Source organism: Epinephelus moara, chromosome 6 (genome assembly GCF_006386435.1).
Source record: "Epinephelus moara isolate mb chromosome 6, YSFRI_EMoa_1.0, whole genome shotgun sequence".
NCBI classification, from domain to species: Eukaryota; Metazoa; Chordata; class Actinopteri; order Perciformes; family Serranidae; genus Epinephelus; species Epinephelus moara.
Window position 1 is genome coordinate 11,454,753 of NC_065511.1, and position 25,099 is coordinate 11,479,851.

Sequence of the window (25,099 nt, forward strand, 5' to 3'; positions counted from 1 at the left end):
ACAAACAAAAGCAATGATGGAGGCAGCAGTAGACCAGAGTCTCCTGTGTTTAGCAAGATAAAACAAAAGTTTTCCTCACAAACTCAATGTAACATGAGGATATAAAAATGGTTATTTGGGGGGTGAAATATTTAGTGGCAGAACTGGTACAACTGTAACATAACCACAATTGTAATGCTTTTTCCCCTCAAACTAAGATGTGGCTATGGAAATGTTCATATGCGCGTCTTAAAGTCATACTCACATCCAAATTTGAATTATCTGCAAGAAACTCCACCAGAGATATCAGGGAAAAATTAAAGGTAGGGTCTGGAGGATTTTCCAGTTGCTGTTTGTAAACACACATTAAAATTTGGCCCCTACACACATTAAAATTTGGCCCCTCCTATCAGGCTCAACTCTCCCGGGTGTACGGAGCCCGGAGGTAAGGAAGAAGGCTTCACAGAAGAGGTTCAGGCAAGACTCGCGCTGGTGCACGCTCGGACACGCTCGGGCACGGCACCTGCGCTCTCTCATTGGCTGGGGAAATCTCCGCCCAGAAGCGGTCCGAGCTCACAAAAACATCAACATACAGTTAAAGGGCAGGAGCTCTGCAAACAGAGTCACCACCACACATGAGTAGAAGCCCATAGGTGATGATTAAGCAGGATTTCATTTGTATATGTCTATATTTTGTTTTGTTTGAAAATCCTCCAGATCCTACCTTTAAGTATTTCCAGTTTAGAAGTAAAATGATGAGGCTATAGCTACACACAATCATATTTTGAGATAATTCTATTAGTTTTAGAAATATATCCAGACATATATAGCGGTTGCACTTGCAAAATTGCATATCATAGAAGACTAGACTATTGGCCTTGGCAGAAGTCTGCGCTCTTCGAATGCCCTTCCAGTTAACAATAGGACAAGACCCAAATTATTGCTGGGAGGAATACATTTTTGACAGACTCAAATGACACATGATGAAACAAATAAATAAATAAATAAAGCACCATTGAAGATATCTGTACAGGTGTCTAACAATGTTAAAAAGATTAATTTTAATGTTGCATTCACGTGCTGTCTGAAATATTGTATTTTGGAACTAGTTAAGGTTACACAAGCCATGAAAAATAATAAATATTTTATAATATTCAAATATTTCAGTTACTAAGATGTGACTGTAGTGTGGGGAAGAGCATGGTTTCAAATTTATGGTATGTCTAATGTGCTTTTTCTGCTTTTCAGTGTGTTCAGCAGAAAAGTTCATTTCAGAGTTTTGTGTTTGTATGAGCTTGCAGAGGCTTTAATAACATGTACATTCATCGTATTATGTTTACACATCGCATTATGTGTAAACATATTGGTGCCATTGGTGACCTAGTCTGCTCTGTTGTTTGACTGACCGGCCAACACTTGTGTTACATAATCCACTAAGTCATATTTAAACTGATGTACTTTAAGGTGGTTTATGAGGAAAACCAAATATTACTAAATAAGTTTCGCCTTTCAGGTGCTGGATCTGAGCACGGAGGGGAAGGAAGAGGTTTTCTACGGGCCAACGCTGCCTTTCGCCTCCAATGGGATAGCAACATGTTTCCTGCCTGCTCCTTACTTCACCTGCCCAAACCTACAGACTCTACAAGTACCCCATCACAGGATAGGTGCTGTTTAAACCACCAGTGAACAAAACGCCAGAAAACATGAACACATAACCAGAGTGTGGAGGAGCCTCAACTCAACCCTGGACCGTCAGTATTTGCAAACGTGGCTGAAAAAAAACGTACCTGATCATAGTAATCGTTCTGGAAGCTGCCATCCCTGTCACACAAGTGCACAGGGATTTCTCTGAGACCCAGATGTAATAACAATACTTTCCTGAACTACAAGAGCCATGTTATTCTGCAAGCTTCTAGTAAACTCAAAAACAAGTGGCTGTCACAATAATACAGCATATCTGTTGGATTTCCCCAAAGACTGAGACACCATTCATGATGTCCAGCGAAGCAAGTTAAGAAAAAAAAACTCCTGAGGGATTTTAATTCCCAAAGAAGAGAGGAACAAAATGCCAATTCCGGTACCAATTAAGTGACTTGTGGAAACATTACTGTGTTGCTCGACTGTCCACAGGAGTTCAAAGAAACTGTCCTCTTTGTAAGCCATCATAGGGCTGTAGGAGCTTTTCTAGCTAAAATCACTGTATAACATTTCCATTAAACCTCTATTATCACTTTGGTGGCCTGAAAAACATGTGCAGGATGTTTTTCTAGATATGGAGAACAAAGCCTGTTTTCTCATTGACTCGCATGTTCTTTGAAATTACAGATTGGGTTGACAAGTGTCAAGAGCCTGAAGTCCATCAGTGGATAAATACCCATGTCATTTTTTAACTTAAATAAAAGGTAAAATAATTACTTGATTTTCTGCATCAGCAGTGACACGCCACTGTATGTGTATGTTATCGACCAGTGCAAGTGAGTTTGAAATTTTTATTATGCTCAGGACCTAAGACTGTTTATGTTTAAATGAATGTCTGGTCATTGTCATCATTCAGAGAAGTGTTTATGATATTATACTAACACTCCATTGTGCTGACTTTCAAAGCAAAATTGACCAAAAGAAAAAAATGTCACTCTGCACTTCACCTCTTCTATCCAAAACATGTGTCTGAAAGGATATATTGGCATATTTTCAGAATAAAGAAGCTCCATGAATTCATCTGGAATGTATTTTATAAGGACTGTTAATGGGGTGAATTATCTAGCCGCAACAGATAACTGAGCACTAATTTACAGCATCACTTCTGCTGCCTCTCTTTTATTCCTCCTACCACCTCTGATACCGATGGAGAAAAGGAATGCAGTACAGCAGAAAGTCACTCAGATGAAGCGATGCATTGCAGTTTGATGAGGCTGGAAAATGACTAGCAATGACAGAAAATGGGAGTTGGTGATTGTGGGAGACAGGAGTGAGACTTCATGTGATTAGGTGCAAACTAAAGCCGGATTGCAAGAGATTGCTGCGACTTGGAAAGGCGAGAGTGAATTGGAACAAACAGTACTCCTCTCCTTTACTTTTTCTCTCTCTCTTTTTTTGCTACTGAACTCTTTGGAGTCGCCCACGACTGTCATCAAATCTGTAATTCAGAGTGCCAACTGAGTAGAGACAGATCCAGCACCTGATGGTATAAGCACAGATAGTCTGGGCTCACTTCAGTGCTCACAGTCCTCACTATTGAACTGAAATGAAGAGCTGGAGATGTATATAAGCACATTTCTATTAATACATTTTATTTTATTAATAACGCATCTGCCAAAGTGAAAAGGTACACCTTCTTTACAATATGTACATTATATACAACCTGCTTGCAGTCCATGATTGGCACATTTCAAGATAATGCACGAAGGACATTCAGAGTTCTTAAAGTACAGCTGATAATGTATTTCAGTTATTTACAGTTTCATGTATTCATGCTATATTTTTCCATTATACTACACCAGCAGTTAAGATTTCAAAGAGGCAGTTTACCTCAAAGTCAAAAATACAGTTTTTTTCTCTTACCTGTAGTGCTTTTTATCAGTGTACATTGTTTCGATGTGACTTGCCAAGTGTTGGAGATATCAGCTATAGAGATGTCTGCCTTCTCTCCAATATAATGGAACTAGTTGGCACTCAGCTTGTGGTGCTGACAGTGCCAAAAAAATACATTTGAAAAACTCAACAGCAATGTCTCTTTCCAGAAATCATGACCTAGTTACTCGAGATAATTCACAGAACTTGTGAGCAGTTTCATGTAGGAACTATTTTCTACCAACCAAAGCACCGTGAAGAAGGAGGCGTGCATCTACTCTTGAACAAGAGGCTCGTGCTTGTGACAGGGTGAGATGTAAATATTAATGGCCTTCTGCTTGGCTGAGCTGTTATGTTACCTAGCTCAGAGGTGCTAGGTGAGCTAGCAGTAGATGCACGCTTCGTTTGAGGTGATACAATTGGCAGGTGTAGTTTGGTAGATGAAACTGCTCACAACAAGGTCTGTGGATTATCTTGAGAAATCATCTTGGCACTGTGAGCACCACAAGCCGAGTGCCATCTAGTTCCATTACATTGGAGAGAGAGCACCACAAGCCGAGTGCCATCTAGTTCCATTACATTGGAGAGAAGGCAGACATGTCTATGGCCAATATCTTCAACACTCTGGGTTGAACTGTCCTTTTAATGTTAACTCAGCTAATGAGATGCCCTAAATGCTCATATTTTGTAGGCAGCACTGTAATGCACTTTTTTTTAAAGATCAAACTAAGACATTTGGCACAACAAAGAAGGTTGGTGTAACTAAATGTGGTTCTTGGATCTGGTGACACGTCCTGGAGCTGGTCTTCTTCTTTTTAAAAAAAACAACAAAACAAAACAACTTTTCAGTCCGCTTCCAGACTGCTTATTTCTGCCTGCCCACTCTCTCCAAGGAGACACAGCAACTTCTTATATGCACTCCTGTTACACAGAGAGAAGGAGCAGTCGCATTAGTGGACACATTCAATAAAGCATACAGCTACAGAATATTTCCTGTTCAATACCTGCATGCTGTCTAGACAACTTAAAAATAGTTTAAAGGCAATGAATACTGTCTGCGTGGCTTTCAGGATGTGATTCATGTGCTTGCTCACCTCAAGGTGATGTTCTTGCCCAGTCCTCTCTTGTGTTCAGTGTTTCTCAGACTGAGAGATAGGTTGGGGATGAGAGCTTGAACCACAGAGGGATCTAAAACAGCCACTGTCTCCAGGACAGTGTATACCTGCCTGTCGTAGATTCCCTCGTTCTCCTCCACAAACGACCTGGGAGCATTGGGATTACACGAACGGTAAAAACCACAAAGGATAAAATAGGCTTTAATGTAATATAGATAGTGCGACTCGGTGCCTACAGTGCCTACATCAGGGTTTGTGCATCCAACGCCACACAGCTCTAATACAGGTGCAGATTTTTATTAACGCTAGACATTATTGTCAATTACCGTAAGACAGTGATCATCTGCTCGCATGGTCCCTCTGTAGCTGCAGCAGCACATCGCTCCACCACAAGCTGTAAAGCATCTGTGCTCGTCTTCCTCACTGCACAGAAAAAAACACACACACACACACACACACACACACACATCATTAGACAGCCCTTCAGTGATTACTATAAACACAAACTTGTTTTTTTTTCTGTATAATTTGCCCCAAAGTGAGGATTGATGAAAATTGTAAGCATTAAGGACATGTTTGCAACCATCTCGCTGATAGTAAGTACTGTGATTACAGTATTTATTGAGTTGGAAGTGAAGTGAAGTTGTAGCAAATGCAGGCCAGATTTATTTTGGAGAAGTCTGAGGAGAAAAAAATAGGATTTCAACGTTTGCTGTGATTAATTAAAATTGCAGTAACACATACAAACAAACAGATATGCACATGTGATCCTAGAAAGACAAGTCCTCACTTTGTTAAAGTCTGGGTAAGATAAATGAGAGATTTCTTTGGAAACACATTATATGTGTCAGAAAATACTTGTTGAAAACATGTATGAAAAAAAGACTGAGAACTGTGTAGTTAAAATGTGAAACTGTTTTTCACCATTTCTGTGTAAAGAGTTTTTGGGTGGGCCTGAAATGACTCAATGACACACTGGAGCCGTCTTTAAGTTAACCCCTCTTCCACCATATAAACATTAACATTACAGCACATAGCATCAGTGTCATCTTGTTCACCTTCTGTGTAAAAGTGGTGAGTTCCTAACATTCAACAAGCTCTCTCAGCTCTTTCACTCCAATAATTACATGAATAAACATCTTTGTTAAATGCCACAATCATATCAACACAAGCTAAACAGCCATCACTAACGTAACTTTCAGCCCGAATCGGCTACCTGGCCCACCAGCAGTGACTTGCTCACTACTGTGTGTATGTACTTTGTTAGCCGCTAAATGAGAGCCTGTTGCTGTGTGGCTACTTGTCCTTCGTTTCAGCTACTTCAGTGGACACACCGCCAGTGTTTCAGAGCAGAGTGTATTGCTGATTTTTTCATGATTTTGAAACCTAATTTTATATACTTTGGTTTTTCTTAATCACTGAAATTTGGCTGACACATTTTTCTATGGTCTATGCCAAGGTCATGATATCAGGGAATACAGAAGCTTACCTTAAACCCGAAGTGACACCACAGCACATCATCCTTTCTACACATGAGCATGGATGGTGGTCTCGTGAGACACTCATTGATAATACTCAGAGAACTGCAGTTATATAGATGACTGAAAGTTCTCTTTCACAGCATTCAATTTGTGTCTTCCACTGACTGCCAGATTGCCAGACAAGGATATTCTGAGTACCAATCCCAGTCACACTAGGCATCAAGTGAGCCAAAGGATCCCCTCCGTATCGAAAATTAGAAGGCACTCAAACTCAATTTAGAAAAACTACACTTTATAAACTCCAGATTATTGCGTATGGATATGCACAAGCATGATCTTACCCTGCGGTTCGTTGACCAGCATCACACAGCGCAGCAGCGAGGGGAGGGGCAGAGTGAGGAGGGCAGGGTCTGAGTCACTGTTTCGTCTCAGAAGCTCTAAGAGGAACATCAGGACTGCCGCTAGCCGGGGCGGAGGGGCATGACCTTTAAACTGCAGGAAGCTTGCGCTGTAAAATTGGAAGGAAACATTTCCAATAGTTCTGATGAAGAATTGCACAGTTTAATAAATGTATTTGTGGAGAAACATAATGGATGACAAGAAGTCACATCAACAAGAATTGCTGATTACAATTCAGTCAACTAAATAAATATGAAATCTGAGCTGCCATTTATCAGTTTGATTTATTTTCTCTTTTACTATGAAACACATTGCACATGTTAATTTGCTGGTCAGGAGTCATATCCAAACACAAGCTGGATATGAAATCAATCTCAGAGTCAGGTGGTTTGGAGGTCATGACAGGGAAACAACATCCCAGCTGGAGAGACCTACCAGAGCACCTCCAGGATGGTCCTCCTCAGTGCTGCTCCCCGGCTGGTTGGGTTGGCTTCACAGGCACTCAGAAGCACCGGGTGGTTGGCGATGACACCCACTGAAGGAGAGGCAGGAAGGAAATGGTCCAGATATCTGCGGGTAACAGAGCGGAGCTGCTGCTTCAGGTGGGCACCCTGTGACTGAGACACGCTGGAAGCCACTGACAGACCCTGCAGGAGAATAAATTAGTGAAAACATCTCAAGAAATTACAGACATGAGCAATGAAAGGGTTTTGATTAGGGTTTCAGATCTTTTTCACAACACCAACACACCTTCAGGCCAGCTGTGTGTCGTGATTGTCCAAGACATGATTCAGTGTACAATATATGTTTGTCCTAACCTGTAAATATAGAGGCAGGCTGTCCCTGAGTGCTTTGTCCTGCTGTGTGAGGTTGTGTGGAAGCAGCAGTACGTCTACAATACGAAACAGTAGCTGCTGAGCTTTGGATGTGGCCAGCAGGGGGCTCCAGTGCTTCACTATGCAACCTAAATCAAACAGCACAAAACAGAGTCACATTAAAATCTATAATGATTCCTTAGTAAAGTCTGTGACTGAGACCACATTGAAAAAAACAAAACAAAACAAAGTGAACCTAAAGCTCTGTCTATTTAAAAATGTGTTTAAAGTATATGGGCTCTGCACCTACCAACAGCCCAGTAAACCAGCTGCAGTCCCTCTTGGTTCTTGTTGACCAGGGAAGGTTTAATGTGTTTCAGGATATCACCAATGTAGCCCAGGGCTCTGGTCACCATGGCTGAACGCTCAGACAAAACCTGCAGTCCACTGTACACACTGCCGACAGCCTGACACCATGAGAAAGCAGATAAGAAAATAATACATTCATGGAAATATCTGCATGTAAATACAGGCTGCTATGACTGATATGCTGAGCATACATCACATACAGAGCAGACTTGAGTAAAAGTGCAGGGATGAATTTCAAATAAGACCAAAGATATGCTGAGTACAGTAGGTCTTACACAAATAAAGTGAGGAAAAGGGTACATCTCAGGGATATTAAAGTGTAAATCATAGACATCCAACAGAAACTCTGTGTGTCTGACACCTGTAAGCACCCTTTACCTTGACAAACATCTCCAGGGCTGAAGTGGGCTCCAGCCTGGTGGCCGTAGGCTGGAGGCCTGCTCTTTGCAAAAGACTGTCCACCTCAGGAAGTCTCAGCACAAGTCGGGTCAGTTCACACAACTGCTCCTCCACAGCCCGGCCTGGAAGCAGTGCAGGCACAAAAAAACATGGGTGTTTTAATGTAACTTGTAAAATCCCCAGATACTTCCTGTCTTACCCAAAGAGTTTATATCACTACTGTTTTTGGATACACCTCTCTGAAATATGCCAGAAATTCCACATATACCTATATCAAAGTAAATCTTGCCTGGTGCACACGGATGGTTATTTACTTGTCACATTGCATTCTCAGTGGCATTACCTGTTCTGCTGTCGGACCCATCCTGGTTCTTGTGGTGCTGCTGTAGAAAACAGCGGAACCAGGCTCTAACTGATAGACTCTGTGCCGAACCGGAAACAACAGTGGCAGAATCGCTGCTTAGTGAGGACACCAGGTCACTGCAAAAGACAGAATAATTTCAGACAAGTGAAATTTGGGTAGTTACAAACAACTATTGGATTTACTGATCTTCACTGCTGATGAAGATATGAAGATGCATTCGATATGTGAGCAGCAAGTTCCTGATAAACAAAGACAAACATGATATGAAGACATAAAGATGGATATGACTAAAAAGGACACGCAAACACATTTAACATTAATGTCAATGTTAAACTTTACATTCTATGTGTCATTGTGCTCAAGTGGTCATATATTTGTATTCTGACAGGAGAATCTGACAAGTCACAAATCTTTATTGAAATAATGCATAAACGCCCAAAAACACTCGTGTCTAAAACACATAAAAAACTCTTTCCATGAGATTCTTCTGAGCTGACATATAGCTTTTAATGATCAGTCCAGACGGATAGAGGGAGGTGAACATTTCTATCTAGGGCGTGATAATTTAATTAAATCTTTGCAAGAACGAAACCATTACTTCATGTCATAAATTACATATTGCTAACAGCTCAAACTGTAGTGATCAGAGGCTTGGCAGGCTGGTACTTCTAAACAATAAATACAAGTAGTGTCCTTGTTTTGGCTTTATATTCAGGTGTAGCACCGTAATATCACTTGGCACTGTCTAAAGAGGACCTCTGAGGTTGAAACAGTCACGTTGTTTCGTACCCTTGAGTGCAATTTTGAAGATGCACTACACTTTGTATTCTGTTTAGAGGCATGGGAGCAAATTCTTTCATTAAAACCTATTTTATAATACCAAGGACGCGTGCCGTCTAATTTATTAATTAGATACCACCCAATATACCTACAGGACCTGTCCAAAACAATTTTGTCGAGTGGTATCTACCACGATGAAACTGACAGGTTCACAGGTGAACATCATCTCTGTCTGATTGACCTGATGTTTTCCCATCAGGAGTGATGTGATAGAAAATGCTTTGTGATTGAGGTAAAAGGCACAAAGGGTATATCTCAAAGGCTAACTGTACCTGTTTTGGAGCAGATGGGGAAGGTAGCGAGTTACCAGAAGTGGGTGAACCATGTCGTCCCAGCCAAAGCACTGCATGATGGACTGGACTGGGTTGGGCTGAAGATCCTGGGGAGCCGAACTCGGCAGGTCGAAGGCCAATAGGGTGAAGCCTGGAAATATGAAATTATTCTATTTTTTATTTTTATTTTTGAATTACTAGACACTTGATAAATGCACGATTAAAATGCAGCGTGCGATCTGTAGGCATGTGTCGTCAATTATTCGTCTTTTTTTTTTTACATTCTCTGAATCTTTGCATCCTTACATCTTCTTATCCTCCTCCCTAACTGCTAATGTTCTCTCTGCCCTTAAAATTGTCTGTCCTCATGTAAAATGCACAAAATAAATAGAATCAGCTATTTCAAATCCATTTTGGTTGAACTCATCCAAAACTCTTTCCAGCTCTCCCCCACGCTGTCCTCCTGCAGCCCGTTCTTCCCTATAGTCTGTCTCTCTGTCCTCCCAATGGGTATCACTGACCTGCAGCAGCATCTGCCAGCTGTGCTGGAGGGGTCTGGGAGAGGCGTAGGCTGCGCAGGAAAGGGAAGAAGTGTGCCCAGAGTGCAGCTGCTACCGCTAGGTGGCGCTCTTTTACCACACTGGTGTTACCAGGAGCCCAAGCCGGGGTGGGTGCTGACTGGACAGTGCGCTGATGGACCCGTCTGGAAGGACACAAACACACATACACAATGAAAGCAGATAAACAAATCTATTCGATGCTAAATCCAAACATAGCGCTCCCTCTTGTGTACAACACCCACACCCTCCAACTCCGCCCTCTACTTTCTCAAATCCTTTTGCTCCCCCGTTTCTCTCTTTCTCTCCTTCTTCATGTGTTTTCCCTCTCTTCTCTCCTGGGGGATTACTGGGCGCGGCGGTGCGCTGCAGTGTGGAGGTAGAGGTGGGGAAGGAGAGGAGGATATTATAGGCATAGAGTGGAGTCTAATGCTGATCCCCTGTACACAGACTATACTTTGGCTCTTCTAGCTCATCCCTGGCCCTGGCCCCAGCCGCTACAGCAGCCCCACAGTGGCTGGCATTAGCCCAGATAAGCAGCTGAAGGAGCTGTAATCTCATTTAGACTGGAGATGATCCTCCTGTCCCCCTCATTCGCCCGGATGGGGGTGTGGGGAAGCGGGGTTGAGGTGTGCTGTGGAAGGAGGAAAGGACAGAGGAACTAGTAACCCCCCCTTCCTATCCCATCCTCAACCACGCACTCTTGTCTGCTGCTACTATGGTACACACACATACACGCACACACCTCAGCAGTGCCTTCCCTTCCAGCAAGGTTGCATCTAATCCAGAGAGAGCTGAGACAATCGATTAGAGTCTGAATTCATTAGCCTCGTTACTACTGCGGAATGGGCCTTTCACACCCATCAACCCTCATTGTACAAGACATCATCAGAGACCCCACTTAATCCTCCTCACTGCGGCTTCTTACAATGTGTACACACAAACACACACACACACTCACGCACACACGCACTCAACGCCAACACACCATTAGGGACCCCGTTTAACCCTTTCCCCCAGCTGCATCCAATATACAGACACATAAAATAAAATATAGCATCCTAATAATGATAGAGACGCATCAAACACACACACAGGCACAGGCTGAATTAAATCCATGTCCACTTTCTGTTTAATACTGTCCATATATCTCTATCAAAAGGTATAGGTGTATTTGTTACTAAATTTCCCACAAGTAACCGTTGTCCTTGACTTTGAAAAGACAGGCTCAATATCCGGTAAAAGGTCTTAATGCTCACAAAGGAAAACTCTTCACAGGGAGGCTTGTATTTTATCAAGCCAAGGAGATGGGGATTAATTGTTTGTACCGAAAACAGATCCAACATGGTGTGCCAATGCCAGCTCACCTCATCAACCAGCGACACCCCCACTCTCCCACAGCAGAGGGTCATGGGAAGGAATAAAACTGAGAAATTATGCCTGGGACTGGCTTCTTGCCTCAGCACCATGGCAATGGCTATCAAGAGTGACTGTTCGGACCCTACACTGCCGCAGCCATTGGCAGAATAATTCTCTTAATGTGTGCAGATTCCACACGGCTCTCAGTAGACATAATGATGCACAGGCTAAATTTGCCAGGCTACATAATTGCCCATTAATTGTGTCAAAGAAAAGGCATTAATCACAAAGAGATACCGAGAATTGCCAGGCTGAAGAATTATGTTTAATTTGGTGGGACGGATTGGAAAGAGAGAACATGGTATTTTTTTTTATTTGGTTAAATGGGTCAGCGTGGTCCGGGCCATAACACAGAGGGCCTCTGGGAGTTCTCTTCTTCTCTCTCTTCTTGGCCATTAATGTGCTAATGTGTGCCCTCCAACCCCGAGATCTGAGATGGGAAGTTTGGGAATTAGCAAAGCTAACGAGATACCATGTTATGGGAGCCCAGCATCGGAATAAGAGAGGAGTGCAGGTTTGTGTTTCACTTTTGGTGTGTGGGCAGGTGTGGAGGTTTTTGTGTGTGCACAGGGTGGAGAGGGTGAAACGTATACACTGGAGAATTAAAGCAATCATACACCTACATGAATCAGGGAGAGGGCTCTGTAACACTTAACTTTACAATGTCCTTATTCTAGTGTTTCAGCTTATTTATTAACCTTTTGTAAGTATAAAGTGGCAGTAATACTTTTTGCTTTGTAAAGCCTCCAGTATATTTCTAAAGGCATGAAAACGATTTAAGAAATGCATATGCATATTGAGAAATGCAGCGAAACCTGGAATATGTACTTACTGGGGCTGTGTAAGAAATTTTAAAGGTATAGTATGCAGGATTTTCCTAAAAATCATTGAATAGACTCCTACAAAGGTAATCCCTCTCAATCATGACTATGACCCACTATGTGGCAATGTATTACTCCGCAGAGACACTACCCCCGGCTTCTATTTTCTTCTTACTTTGCTAGGTTTGAGACATTCCTAGTCATGTAGCCCTCAGCTGATAATACAGTGCAAGTGATGTCAGGACCTTACACAAAGGTAGTGACAAGGTACAAGCAGCAGCATCCAATAGGAAGCTACAAAAATTGTAGACACAGTACTGAAAAACCACAAGTATAGTGAGGTGAAACGCCAACCAGACAAAGCTCGTTCCAAAACAAGAGTGAATCTGAAGTTGGCTTTTAATTTGATTTTCGCTGGCAAGCACTGAAGGAGAGGATGGGGAGGACGAGTGACGCCGAGTTGGCCTGTTTTCTGTTGGACAGATATCTGCCGACGGTTAGCTTAGTTAGCCTGCTATAACATCGGCTTTTCCATTACAACAAATGTTGTATTTACAAACATTAACCAACAATTCCTGCATAGTAGGCCTTTGATACTTTTCTGAAACTTAGCTTAGCTTAAAAAGTTAAGCACTACGTTGTTTAATTGAATGCTGACTCAGATTTGTTAACTTCTTCAATTCATCTTTGATAACACAGTTTCTGGTTTAAAGCTTCTCTGATCAATATTTTAATATCAACAATGGACAAAATGATGTGTAATGTGAAAGCTGTCACTCGTAGTGATGTACCCACAGATAATCATCACTTATATTTACAGCTTCCTTCAAGAATTGGTGGAGACCAAAACAGAGCTTAAAGGACAGTGAATCCTTTACATTGATTGGCAGACACATGACTCCAAATGACAACTCTTAACTTTATAGGCTGATAAAATGCCAACGTTATGTTGACAGCTTACAACACCACCCTGATTGATTGATTTTACCTTCACAAAGGTGGTTATTGCACTTTGTTTCTTTTGCACAGTTGTGTTAACACTGCCAACATAACTCAATTTTGACAGGCTACGTTAGCTGTAACATTTTTAACATATTGGTACATTGATTCAAAAAGGTTTTAGGTACCTACTTCAGGTCATTTAAAGTACAAGTGCTACTTGCTAAACTAGTAATTGTGGTTAATTGTAAAGTTAAGGATTGTTGCAAACTAAAAGGTTGAAAAGTAGGGTGACAGATTTCACTGAAAATATACTGTAAAAGATCACACATCATTCTTCACTCCATAGCCTACCAGTCTCACCTGATTTGTATCTACTCTCCCTCCTGTTCCCGCCTCCACCTCCCCATATAAACAGACACTGTTTCAGCTGTGGCTCTCTGACCTTCAGCAGGGGTCGATCATGTAACGAACACCCGTGTCCTACAGCTGAACCCGTCCTGACGCCCTACTGACCATGGTCTCTCAACGCGCTCACAGCAATGCTGCCGTCCCCATGACGACAAGAGGGTCCATGGAGGGTCCCTTGGGCCTGTAACTCTACTCAGAGCTTCACCAGCACCTGGTGAGGGTGACATGGGGGCCACTAGGTCTGCTGAGACTAACAGGGGCCTCAACGCAACACAAGGTCTTTACAGACACTCATTCCTGTTGACAGCACAATCCACCTATTGTCAGTATGAGAAGTGAGTGGACTCTGGGCTGGGTTGGGAAGAGCATAAGAGATCAGTCTCCTTCGCTGTAGCCACTTATCAGATTTTAATAAAAGCTTAGCTTGGCCTTGGCCAGAAAACATTTGTCTGAATGTGTTCACTATCTGTGAGGGAGCGGCTATCAGTGAAAGAAAAGAATGAGAGAAGCTGAGAAAAAGTAAGAGATACTTGGGAGCTGGTGAGTATTTTCACCAGTTGTCTCACCTGAGCTGGGCGAGGACGATCTGCAGAAAGCCCAGGGTGGAATTCAGCTCTGAGACCCGGCAAGCAGGTAACAACCAATCAAATCCTTCATTGAGCAGCTTTTCCTCTGATAGGCTGAGACTGGTGCTTGTCTCAAACACCTCAGCCACACCCTCCAGGTAAGAACCGAGGGGCCCCCAGAGGGCGAGTCTGCGAGAGACCTCTGTGGTCTTATTGTAGAACTCTTTGGCTGTCTCATTAAAGGAGGAGGCCAACCAGCTAGCCTGTGCACCAACATCCAGACCCCTCTCCTGGGAAAAAAACATCACATGATGTCAAAAGATCTTGAAGTGGTGGAATTTGTACATAAAAAAAGCCTTTGTTGTATGCCTGGCTTGCAACAATACACTCCCAGATACAATTTCTGATTGACAAACAATACCTGGAACAACAACAGTAGTGATAGCTGTCCCCTCCAGATCAGGGTCCGGTGTCCAGGGGGGCAGTTAGAGGGAAGGAAACCCAGCAGCTCACAGGCTCTGCTGGCCACATCCTCTAGCTCTACCTGCCTGGCCAACACCAGAAACAGCAGCAGGAAGTTCATGAGGCCTGCCTCTGGTAGCTCCTGCATCTTCTTTGAGGAGAACTTGAAATAAATCCTGGAAACATAAAGGAACAATAGAGGGAGAAAGAGACAAAAGCTTAAAAATGTAGCACAAAATGGTCTGCTAAAGAAAAAAGTGGTCAGAGACACAGACATGTGTACCTGCTCTTTATGGTATTACTTAATCCAGTGCAACAAAATGGTGAAATTGTTTTTTGTTTTTTTAAATACAATTTCAGTTGTTCTTTACTTCCACTGACCAACTCTTCTGAGGTGATTCGTTCTTCTGAAACCTCTGACTTTAAATGCTGACTAACTGAACTTTCCACCCCCACCGTGCATCCCACCACCTGCCTCCATCGCCCTCTCAGCTCCAGGGGAGAGGCTGGGCTGGCTGGGCTGCCCGGCCTGTGTGTGTGTGTGTGTGTGTGTGTATGTGGGTATGAGAGAAAGAACAAGTGAGAGAGGGAGTAAGCAGGATCTAACAGCGTGCTGGGTGGTTCTCTCACCCAGCACGCTGTTAGATCCTGCGGGCACTGTGGAGAAATGCCTTTAAAGATCATGTTAAATGTCAGAGACACTCAGACACACAGCAGTAGGCGCTCGGTCCCTCTCTCTACATCCAAACCAATTTACTGCAACACCAGAGAGAGATCAATAAAACCACACACACACACATGCATTGCCACACATCCAGCTTGCTGTTTGCTCGCCTGGCAGGAAAACACAGAAGGCTGGAGTCCCCCCCTCCTCCTTTACACCCCACCTCCCAAACACAGATGCAGCCCACACAGGTGAGTCGAGCTGCTGTTTGGGTCAAAACACAAACAGCCAGCATCCCAAGACAAACTCGGTGTAAGAAGTATGACTGATATAAAGGAGTAGAGAAAAACGAGAAAGGAACTGAGAAAGACCAGGTTAACACCGAAATCAGCTTAGTTACACCCACAGAGGACGATAAAAGGAGAAGGTGGCCAAGCATGCAGTCAGAGTGTGAGAGGAGGGAGATTTAAATAGATGAATGGGTAATATGTAACAGGGATATAAGCAGCGCGCTGGGAGGCAGCAGTGGGGATTTTCTGTGTTCTCCCAACCTGTCTGTCTGTTTGTTTATTCCGGACAGCTTTTTTTTCTGGAGGCGAGCAGATGCTCCTAACTCCCGGCGTTGGAGATCAACATGCTCGCAGTCGATCCCATTAATGCGGTCGGCGCGGGTGTCCCGCAGAGCCCGGCCAGGAGTAGGAACGCTGCCGAAATGTTGTAGCGATACAGTCGGCACGCCTCACACCTCCTGAGGGGGAGGAGGTAGTGGTGAGGGAGGTGGAGGGGTGGGGGGTGGGGGGGGATCTGGACCTGTCCCAGCCCAGTCTGGCTGTTGCCAGACTGCCTACCACCCACATCTCCCCACTCCCCACCACCCAAGCTCCCCTCTATCCGTGTTGGAAACCAACACAGCTTCGTTAAGGCGAATTAACCGCCACGCTCGTTAGCTAATTAGCCCCCATGTCTGCAGTGCTACTGAGCACATTCCAGACAGAGGGAAGTCATTAGGCGGATTTATCTACGGCTGCCTCTCTCTGGCGCCCAGCCGGCCTGGGATATAGGATGGTCCAGCGCTCGGTTCTGATGTGCACATTAGCTTGTGATCTTTCCTCTCTTATTTCATACTTTTCTTACACACACACACACACACACACACACACACACTCTCTCTCTCTCTCTATCCCCCTCCATCCAGTGGTCTCACTCATTGCTCTAGGGAGCAGGTGCAGTGTGTGTATGTGTGTGCGTGCATCAGTAGGAGGCTCCTTGGCTCTGGTCTGTGCTGAAGAGCAGGTGGTTGACTCCTGAGACACCTGCTCCACTGGGGGGCCTGAGTAAATATCAAAGACGCACTGGGAGACTGCGGTGCACCTGGCACGCACACAAACAAGACTGAAATGCATGATAGTGAGCAAACACACATGTTGTTTGTGTATTCATGCAAGTATGCACCTATACACACACAAATCCAAACACATCACACATTAGAAGATCAAGGGGAAAAGGGAATGCTACAAAGCCTAGTCCTGATTAGTAATCATTTCTCACAGCTTCTGTTCCATGTCTTCCCTTTTTATCTTCTCTTCCTCCACAATACTATATGCGCTATATACGGTGTTGAGTCAAATGCCTGGCTGTGAGACCTACTTTTTATGGTGGAAGTGAATGGGAAGGAGCGAGAGCTACAAAGCCTCCCAGCCTTCCATCTATACTTTACCTTCCTTTGATCTGCCTCTGTGGGACTCCACCAGCCCTGTCCTGGGCGAGGCACAGGGCCAGCACTCGAAGGAAGATGTGGAAGGAGTTGGCTGAGCGGTAGAGCTGGGTGTGTCCTGGAGAGTGGAGGGGAGAGGGGGAGCAGCAGCTGCGGGCCTGCTCGAACAGAGCCAGGGGCGTCTTGCACAATGTGCCCACACCACACATCCCAAGCCAGGGTACAGTGAATGAAGCACTCTGGGGTGGAGGGAAAGAGTATAATATATATCATAACTGTATCGGCCCTGGTTCTAACCTATAGGATAATGTGCCAAAAAATATTCTGGAACTAATAATAACTTAGTTTATCACATATGCTAAAACTATTAAAATGACAGCAATTAGAACATCCAAGACAAAGACATAAAAAATTGTGAATTGTCTCAGAAAGTGGCCATAAGGCTAATTTATATTATGAAAGTAAGCTAAAGGTGGTCTGATTGTAGCAGATATGCTTAAAATGAGGCAGCATATCAAGTATAAGACATAACATTTATCTTCTGTATTACACCATCAGTTTCCTCTGGTAGGTGCTCACCAGATTCTTGCTGTAGTAGTCCCACAGGATGGAGACAGCACTTGTGCTCGGTTCCCACAGCAGACAGAGACTGAGACAACAGTGGACGTGCATCCTGACCTGCTCCTCTGCTAGACCTCCCTGTTATTAAACACAGACACAAACGCATGCTGTTCAATTTCTGTTTAAAACTACATTTCTTCAATGAGGTTAAAAACTCAGTTGTAACTAGAAGCAGTGCTGACCTTGGGGTTACAGGTTAACTTGAGTAACTCTTCCACAAAAGTCCAGTTGTCTCCGAAATGTTTCTGTGAGTGCAGATAAAACAAGATGATACATTGAAACACAGTATCGAACAACACCCACTGTTTTCTTTAAATCATACATATGGGATCAATTGGTGAAACATAAGTGTGTCTCCTGCATTCATATTTAAGATTAGAGTAGACACGGACTGCTATCAGAGTACCTGCTCTTGATAATGCGGAGGCACCGTCATCATCAGTCTCACTTATTTCCACACAAAGTCTAATGTAATTTGTCTCTTTTCACCAACGTGTCTAGGTTTGGCACCCGTCTTTATTAAAGTGTCAAGACAAATTAATTCTCAAGACTTATTTTAGAACTGCAGAAGCCTCTCGGGTGACAGGAAAAATGTCTTCAAAACTACAACTTCTTTGGAGAATTCTTGTCTTTACGTTGCACTACTTGATGAAATAAGATGCACCTACATGCATTTTTAGTAAAAGAGAAATATTTGCAGTTCAACATCTTGAAGGGATATGTTGCCAAGTTTCAGTCAGCTTTGCACCATAACAGTGTGGGTAGTATGTATAAATGAACTGTGGTAAACTTCCCTCCGTCTTGCCGGCACCCAGTTCTCCCTGCTCATTTGCCAGCTAAAATCCAAGTTTTTTGCTGGCTCTAGGGCTGTTGCTTGAACTACAGATTGTGCTTCCACATTTTCATATGCCCACCACCACAAACACAAAGAGTATAGAAGAGGATTGTGAGAGAGACACCCCTCTCTCTCTGTCTCAAACTCAGACCAGACTGTAAAACTCAGCAGTGCCTATTTCTTGCCTTAAATGTCTTAAAAAATATATTTTATTGCACTGTCTGGCTGTAATTTTCTTGAATTGGCAAAATGAAGGTTGGAAAACTGAGATCAAATGGTAAAACTTGACAGTGTTGATCAAATATAAGCCGAGATTCTGTTACTGCAATGCCGCTTCCTCACCTAAAAATTTTTCAGAAACATATTTTAGCTTACTGTCTAACTGTAATATGAGATCATTTGTTACCAGCCGGCCACCATAGTGCTGTCTGTGTCAAACAGACGAGCACACATTACGTCACCAACCAGAGGAAGCGTTTATTGGTCTAGTGCTGTACAGTGCGTTCTGACAGCTGTAGGTTTTCTACCTCCTGAGCAAAAGTGAATGCCAGAGCCCTTTTTCATTGTTTTCTCTGGTCATGTAACTCCAGTTTCAAAAGTAGCTGTGTCTTTCTACTGCATGGACAGCCCAGCTTTATGAAAATACAATCTTTCCAGCAGTGGAATACTTTTTTAAGCTGTCAGTATTGTTATTCTTGGTCTCTTACCTCGTACTGGAGAGTGCCGTTACGACTGTATTGCCCCAGCATTGCTACATGAGTGACCAGCCACCATGTAAAGCCCAGAGGGTCCTTGCAGTGCATGGGGAGGCCACTGAACTGCTCCGCTGCTGGCTTCCCTGAAACCAAGGGCCTCAACAACAAGTTCATGTAGTTCCAGAAAGACTAGAGGGAAACACACAGTGGTTAATTTAGGGTTATGGACAGAGTTATCTTTTATTGTGCAACTGTGAACGCATGTGTATTCACATTACCTGTGTGTGCAACACCTTATTTCTGTGTTCCAGAAGGTGCATGAGCAGGATCCAAAGTTCTTTGGTGCAGGTGCAAAGGTAGTGATGGCTGCTCAGTGCCTCTGTAGGTCTCACCTAGAAATTAACAGGATCCATTTCACACAGTAAGCTCCCAGCTGCTACTTCTTTTAACAAAAATGCATGGGGTCCATCACTGACATTAAGGTTAACAATTAGTTTGATAACATTTTGTATTACTAAAAGTACTCAGCATGCAACAACATGGCTTGATATTACTATTATCCAATACTAATGCTGTTTCAGAGGCTTCTCCACCCTAAAAAGGATAAAATTCTGGGGAAAATGAAAGACGCGAAATTCAAATTCAGTATGTGCCATCTGCTGCTCCCATCCATTTTCCATTAACCAAGCACTAAATGTGATAATGAACATATATTATACAAAAATTACAGTTTTTTCTCAGCTAAAAACAAGCTAGAAACACTGCTGGTACATCTCAACAGTAAGATGTAATGGGTTGTGGCCAGCCGCCCACCTTGCTGTATTTGCCTATGGCCAGACCAGTTAGGTCACACAGCAGACTGCACAGGTGCTCTTCAAACAGACTGGTATCGGTTAGATTCTCTCCCGTCAGGTTCACAAACTGGTGGGCGTACACCACCTGGCCTGGAGAGAAGAACAGGTAAAATTACTAAAAGCCTGTTTCCATGATAATGACTCACTGTGAGCTACAACTCAGGAGATTATTGCCCACTGTGCTAGCTGTTAGATGTAACACACCAGTAAGTGTACAATCATTCAAACTGTCTTTTATGAATAGATAATGGTGTCTCTGTAGCAGTATCTATGCAACAGTTCCACATTTTCATGTTATTACACAGTATTTCTTCGATAATAAATCTTATAGTATTTCCAATGGATTCAATTCTGTTTAAACATTCCCTTGCAAGAGCTGGACACACACCTTGCATCTTGTGGCCAAGTAGGTGAAGGATCTCCAAGACTGACCAGTGGATGTCAAGATGAAGGTGCAACAAATGCCAAGAGGGAGGAAAAATCTGTGGGAGGAAGCACCAAGTTCAATGTCAACAGTAGCAAAATCTGCTGAAAATATTTTCTCAAGTTATAGCAAGGTTCAGGGTGATGGGAACTGTGGTCATATAGGTAATTCTTCTTAACAGTTCATACTGTTTCCATTGCTTCTTGAAACCTTACATTTATGTTATCCACACTTTTGCTGCACCTGTGCAATAGTCCTATCACCTCGACAACAGCCCCTGATGCCCATGTATAACACACACACCTTTCCTGGGTTAGATATAGTGAAGGCACTCTGAATGTTGGCAGGCAGGTCTTTGAGTCGTCCTATGAGGAGAGTGACGCCAAACAGCTCCTCCAGCAGAGCAGAGGGAAGCTGGGCCTCCAGCTCCTCATAAGGGTGTGAATGACTTGTATCCATGGAGCTGGAAGGTTCCAGGTATCTGAACCAATACAAAAAGACACGTGTGTCCAAATAAACCAACAAATACGATAAAAGCAGCATCAAAACATATAAATAAAAACATTAAAATTTGTGCCACTGGCTTTGACATTAAACATGGAGAATTACCTGTGCAAGAAGACTTTGACATACTGAAGAAATGAAACACACTGTTGTCTCAGGTCCTCTGCTTCATAGTGGAGGCTGCCTGCTTGACCTACAACACATGATGAATGTTGTGGGCAGTAGTCCTAAATCTTATGTAAAACATGCCCACTGTATCAGATATGACTAAAACACTGGAATTTATTTTTTTAGAATTCATTTTATCTTTATCATTCATTGCTGTTTCTGCTGCCTCCTCAGTTAATCATACAAATTAGCCTTAATGTCTCTACTGTATGTTGTACTTATATGGTCTTTGGCTGGCGAGACTTATCCTCAGGAAAATTCTTCCTTGCGCAAAGCAATTTTCTTGGCTGATGCTGTAGCTCAGTGGTTAGACCAAATACCCCTCAATTTAAAGGTCTTGGGTTCAGCCCACACTACAGCCAATATGGTTCAATGTTCATAATATGAGACATCTGAGGGAGCATATTAAACTACATGTAAATTTCCTGTTCACACTACAGACATTATCTGACTGTTTGCATAAACACATAAAGACTTTGCAGTAACACATAAGATGTATGTTCATTTGAGCAAATAATGGCTTACCGAAGTCATGTGAGCTGGACTGTACCAAGGACTCCAGCTTGTAAACCTTTTGTCTGAAATATAACAAAGATCAACTAAGACCAGTGACATGTAAGACCCATGGCGGACAGTATTTCAAAACAAATTAGTTCTAAAGAATACCATTTCTGAGCTTTTGGTGCCATGGAAAATGACCTTCAGATTAGGGTAAAATGTGTTAAATAGAAAGACAAATGTAACTGAGATCTGTTTTACATCTTGGCTCACCTGAGCAGACCAAAAAGTGGCTTTGTAGATTCCACCAATGCTGTCTCTGTTACCCACGAGAAGCCAAAGATCTCCACTGTGTCTGTCTCATACTCTGCAGGGGCCGGGTCAAGACGCAACAGCAGCCTACAGAGTGGATGCATTCACATCAGTTAAGACTTGATATACTGAGGTTTTTCTGCCGCGGAGACTTCTTCTGCCACCCTCTCACAATGGAGGTGACTGGAATTTCATTCGCTTTGCTCAAAGCATCAAAAACTGACCTTTGAAAAAAATCAAAGGTAGTTTCCTGTTTCCAGAAAATGACCCAGTTTCTCAGGTTAATCCACAGATGTTGCTGTCAACGGTTTTCACTGGGACCATTTCTCTGGCACAAAATAGGTATAGTGAAAACTGTTGACCTCAAAATGGGGACATTTGTGTGTGTGTGTGTGTGTGTGTGTGTTTATGGTGAACTGACAGACAGTGACTCTACCGTTTCAGGGAGCCTCTTGCAGTGTACCCCTCTGAGGAGAGAGGTCCAGTGGGGTCCTCCTTTGTTTCAGAGCAGCAGAAGCATGGCGGTTGGGCTGGAGTCAGCTCACATAGGCTGTCTGCTGCGAAGGGTGAAACTGGTGGGGTGAGGGATTGGCTGAAGTCGTCTGCCATGCTGCCAGTACAGAATTAATATCACCTTTAATGACAAAAATATTGTATTGAGACAACACAAGATTGTTTTACAAAACAGAGATAAGGGTTTTTGCACACACAAGTAGCAGACAGGCACATACTGTAGGGATTAAACATGAGCATACTAGTGTGTATGTTCAAAACAGTGCACAGTATCAAAAATATATCTTGAGGTTTTGCTACACAGTGTAGACCATTACAATAAAATACATACAACGTGAGAACTTTATTTTGAATCAAACTGAAGCTGCCATTATTCCGTAGACAGCTGAGATACGTGAGGTTTCATTTGTATAAACTAACCTTCGACATCAAGCAATTGTTGCCTTGTGTCAAAACCTAATCTGTAGTGGTCACATTATGCTACATAACAGCACGCTAAGTCTCACAACGCAGCCCCATGACACGAGTGTGTAAAATTACCCGCAGCAGTTATCAAAGGTTAATTCTCTCTACAATGTGTGTTCATGTATGTGCCAGCAAATAAGGCGAAATCCTTATTATCTTAGTGTCAACTACTTTTTAGTAACGTTAACTAGTATCTGCGTAGTGTTGAATGCACACTTCGCGTTAGTAAACTGAAATAACAGTATTTCTAACAGGGAAACGAAACACAGCAGCACCTCCAGAAACACAAAAGTCGAAACATTTACAAACCTCGTATTTCGGCTTCTTATGTAATGTAATATTCCGTAAATTTAAAGCAAAGTATGAAGACTAAATTGCTGTCATGACTCCGTTGTTTGGGTTTTTCGGTCTCTCCCGCGCGTCCGCAACACGCATGCGCAAACTTGCCCTGCGCCCGATGATTGGCCGGAAGTTTCATAGTGGGCGGGACCTGTCAACACCAAACAAGAGGTCTCACTGCGACGCATTTCCTTCGTCGCATTATTTCTCCAGGTAAAATATGTTGTTGTCTGTATGTGTTTGAACAGTAGTGTCGTACTTAACGTATGTATTTCTGAAGAGTTTTGCTAAAGAGCAAAGTCAATGTTTTATACTGACAGCATGAGCTCTATTTTCACCCTCACGAGACTTAAAGTAATTTAATTTGGCCTACCTAAATCTGTTTAGTCAGAGTTCGAGTCGAAGTTTAATTTACACCAAATACATGGCCTTAAAAGGAACACTGCTTTTTATTTCTAAATTATTATCATTAAAACATAACGTTAAAGCATACACTTCTTATGCCAATAAAATGGCTTTTATACAGTTAACCCGAGCACCTGCACCATGCCATGACTTTCCTAATGTTACAGACTATGTCAAAGTCTCTTCTTGTCCCCCTCAATCTCTCTGCAGGGGTCCCGCCCAAATTCATACAAAACAATGCAGCGGTTTAAGTAGAATTTTATCCACGCTAACCCTAATTTCCATATGCAGATCTGTCTCTCCCAACAGTCCCTCTCGCCATCACACCATTTCTTGCATTCTAATGCATTCTCACATCTTTACAAAATCCCCCCTTCCGCCACACGCCGTGGATGTGCTCGTTTTGTCGACTTACAGTTCGTTATTTCTGCACGTTTGACTTGTCCAGTGAGGAGATGCACGATAGATGCGGTGCTTTGCATGCTCTAATTTGCACGTTTTGTTACCAGCAGTCAGTGGAGACAATAAAAATGGACGCGTCGGAAGATTTTTTTTCTTTACGATGCATGGACCTCCCGCTCTGCTTTCAACAGGAGGCAGTCCGTCTGTGTGAAGGCTCTGTCGTCTGGAAGGGAAAGGTAAATGCTTTTTTTTCTGTCACTACGCTACAAACCCATTCAATCCTTTCTCTGCACCGTAGTACATGGAGGGGGTGAGGTTTGAACCTGTTTCATCCCCCCCTCCCCTCGCCTTCAGATGTAGCCTCGTTTCCAGGCTTTGATGCACTGGACCAGGGTGAATTTCCTTGTCTGTGAAAACCACATTTCAAGACTGGGACTAAAAAAATGACGAGTTGAAACTTAATTCAGACCATTCCCTGGATGCACTTACTAGTAATCCACCCCATCCTTAAAAGTGAAAGGATCTGATGCCTATAATGGATGCAGTAATAACCTGCTGTTGGGATTACTTGCAGCCTTTTGAGGCTTTATCATAAACTTAATGAACTGTGTGTAAAGGAATACTGTACCAATATACTACTACTACTACTGACGGGCTACTACAGAAGCATTTTGAATTTTGACCCACTGTACAATGTGGGTACAACCAGAAGTCAAAAACATACACCCACACAGGTGTTTCCCATTTCTGCCTGATTAGACCTCATGCAGGCTGTAGTCTGGTGGACCTAGGGGAGACCAGGGACAGTTGTAACACTTTTTTTTTGATTCTCCCAATTCGTCAAAAATTCATTACACTGCAGTAGCCAATTTGCTATATCATGAACTTCAATGTGTCAAATACTGAAA

At 43.0% G+C, this 25,099-nt stretch overlaps 3 protein-coding genes across 6 annotated transcripts in view; 2 read left to right on the top strand and 1 right to left on the bottom strand.

The window, feature by feature from the left end:
• klhl32 (kelch-like family member 32) overlaps positions 1 to 2,686 on the top strand; it is a 38,905-nt gene extending 36,219 nt beyond the window's left edge. For all 3 annotated transcript variants that reach the window (XM_050047749.1, XM_050047751.1, XM_050047752.1), the window contains exon 11: positions 1,493 to 2,686. In XM_050047749.1, the coding sequence (XP_049903706.1) occupies positions 1,493 to 1,654 (162 nt within the window). In that variant the 3' untranslated portion in view covers positions 1,655 to 2,686. The remainder of the gene's footprint in view (positions 1 to 1,492) is intronic.
• Positions 2,687 to 4,098: 1,412 nt separating this feature from the next.
• Positions 4,099 to 24,411, bottom strand: mms22l (MMS22-like, DNA repair protein). 2 transcript variants are annotated; one of them, XM_050047660.1, is made up of 26 exons: positions 24,205 to 24,411; positions 22,504 to 22,701; positions 22,029 to 22,154; positions 21,783 to 21,835; positions 21,195 to 21,282; positions 20,889 to 21,066; positions 20,550 to 20,643; positions 20,121 to 20,251; positions 19,586 to 19,699; positions 19,320 to 19,496; positions 17,960 to 18,022; positions 17,736 to 17,855; positions 17,160 to 17,395; positions 14,738 to 14,954; positions 14,317 to 14,606; positions 10,125 to 10,306; positions 9,604 to 9,754; positions 8,471 to 8,607; positions 8,107 to 8,249; positions 7,670 to 7,826; positions 7,363 to 7,508; positions 6,980 to 7,191; positions 6,487 to 6,653; positions 4,991 to 5,087; positions 4,644 to 4,811; positions 4,099 to 4,470 (listed from the first exon to the last, which is right to left on the bottom strand). In XM_050047660.1, the coding sequence occupies exons 2-26, from the start codon at positions 22,674 to 22,676 to the stop codon at positions 4,395 to 4,397; spliced, it is 3,696 nt and encodes a 1,231-aa protein (XP_049903617.1). In that variant the 5' UTR covers positions 22,677 to 22,701; positions 24,205 to 24,411; the 3' UTR covers positions 4,099 to 4,394. The 2 variants fall into 2 exon arrangements, with proteins under 2 accessions (XP_049903617.1, XP_049903618.1); XM_050047661.1 differs by lacking the exon at positions 24,205 to 24,411 and adding an exon at positions 23,355 to 23,471.
• The window catches only part of LOC126392328 (proprotein convertase subtilisin/kexin type 4-like), a 227,053-nt gene continuing 225,432 nt past the window's right edge, over positions 23,479 to 25,099 (top strand). Inside the window, 2 exon segments of the mRNA XM_050047662.1 lie at positions 23,479 to 23,537; positions 23,539 to 23,597. Of these exon segments, the coding sequence (XP_049903619.1) occupies positions 23,479 to 23,537; positions 23,539 to 23,597 (118 nt within the window).

Coding starts and splice junctions, on each gene's coding strand:
- mms22l (XM_050047660.1), bottom strand. CDS start 22,676: ATGGCAGACGACTTCAGCCAATCCCTCACCCCACCAGTTTCACCCTTC. Junction 17,396..17,735: donor ACTACTACAGCAAGAATCTG/GTGAGCACCTAC, acceptor CCTCCACCCCAG/AGTGCTTCATTCACTGTACC. Junction 5,088..6,486: donor GCTGGTCAACGAACCGCAGG/GTAAGATCATGC, acceptor TTTTCTGTGCAG/TGAGGAAGACGAGCACAGAT.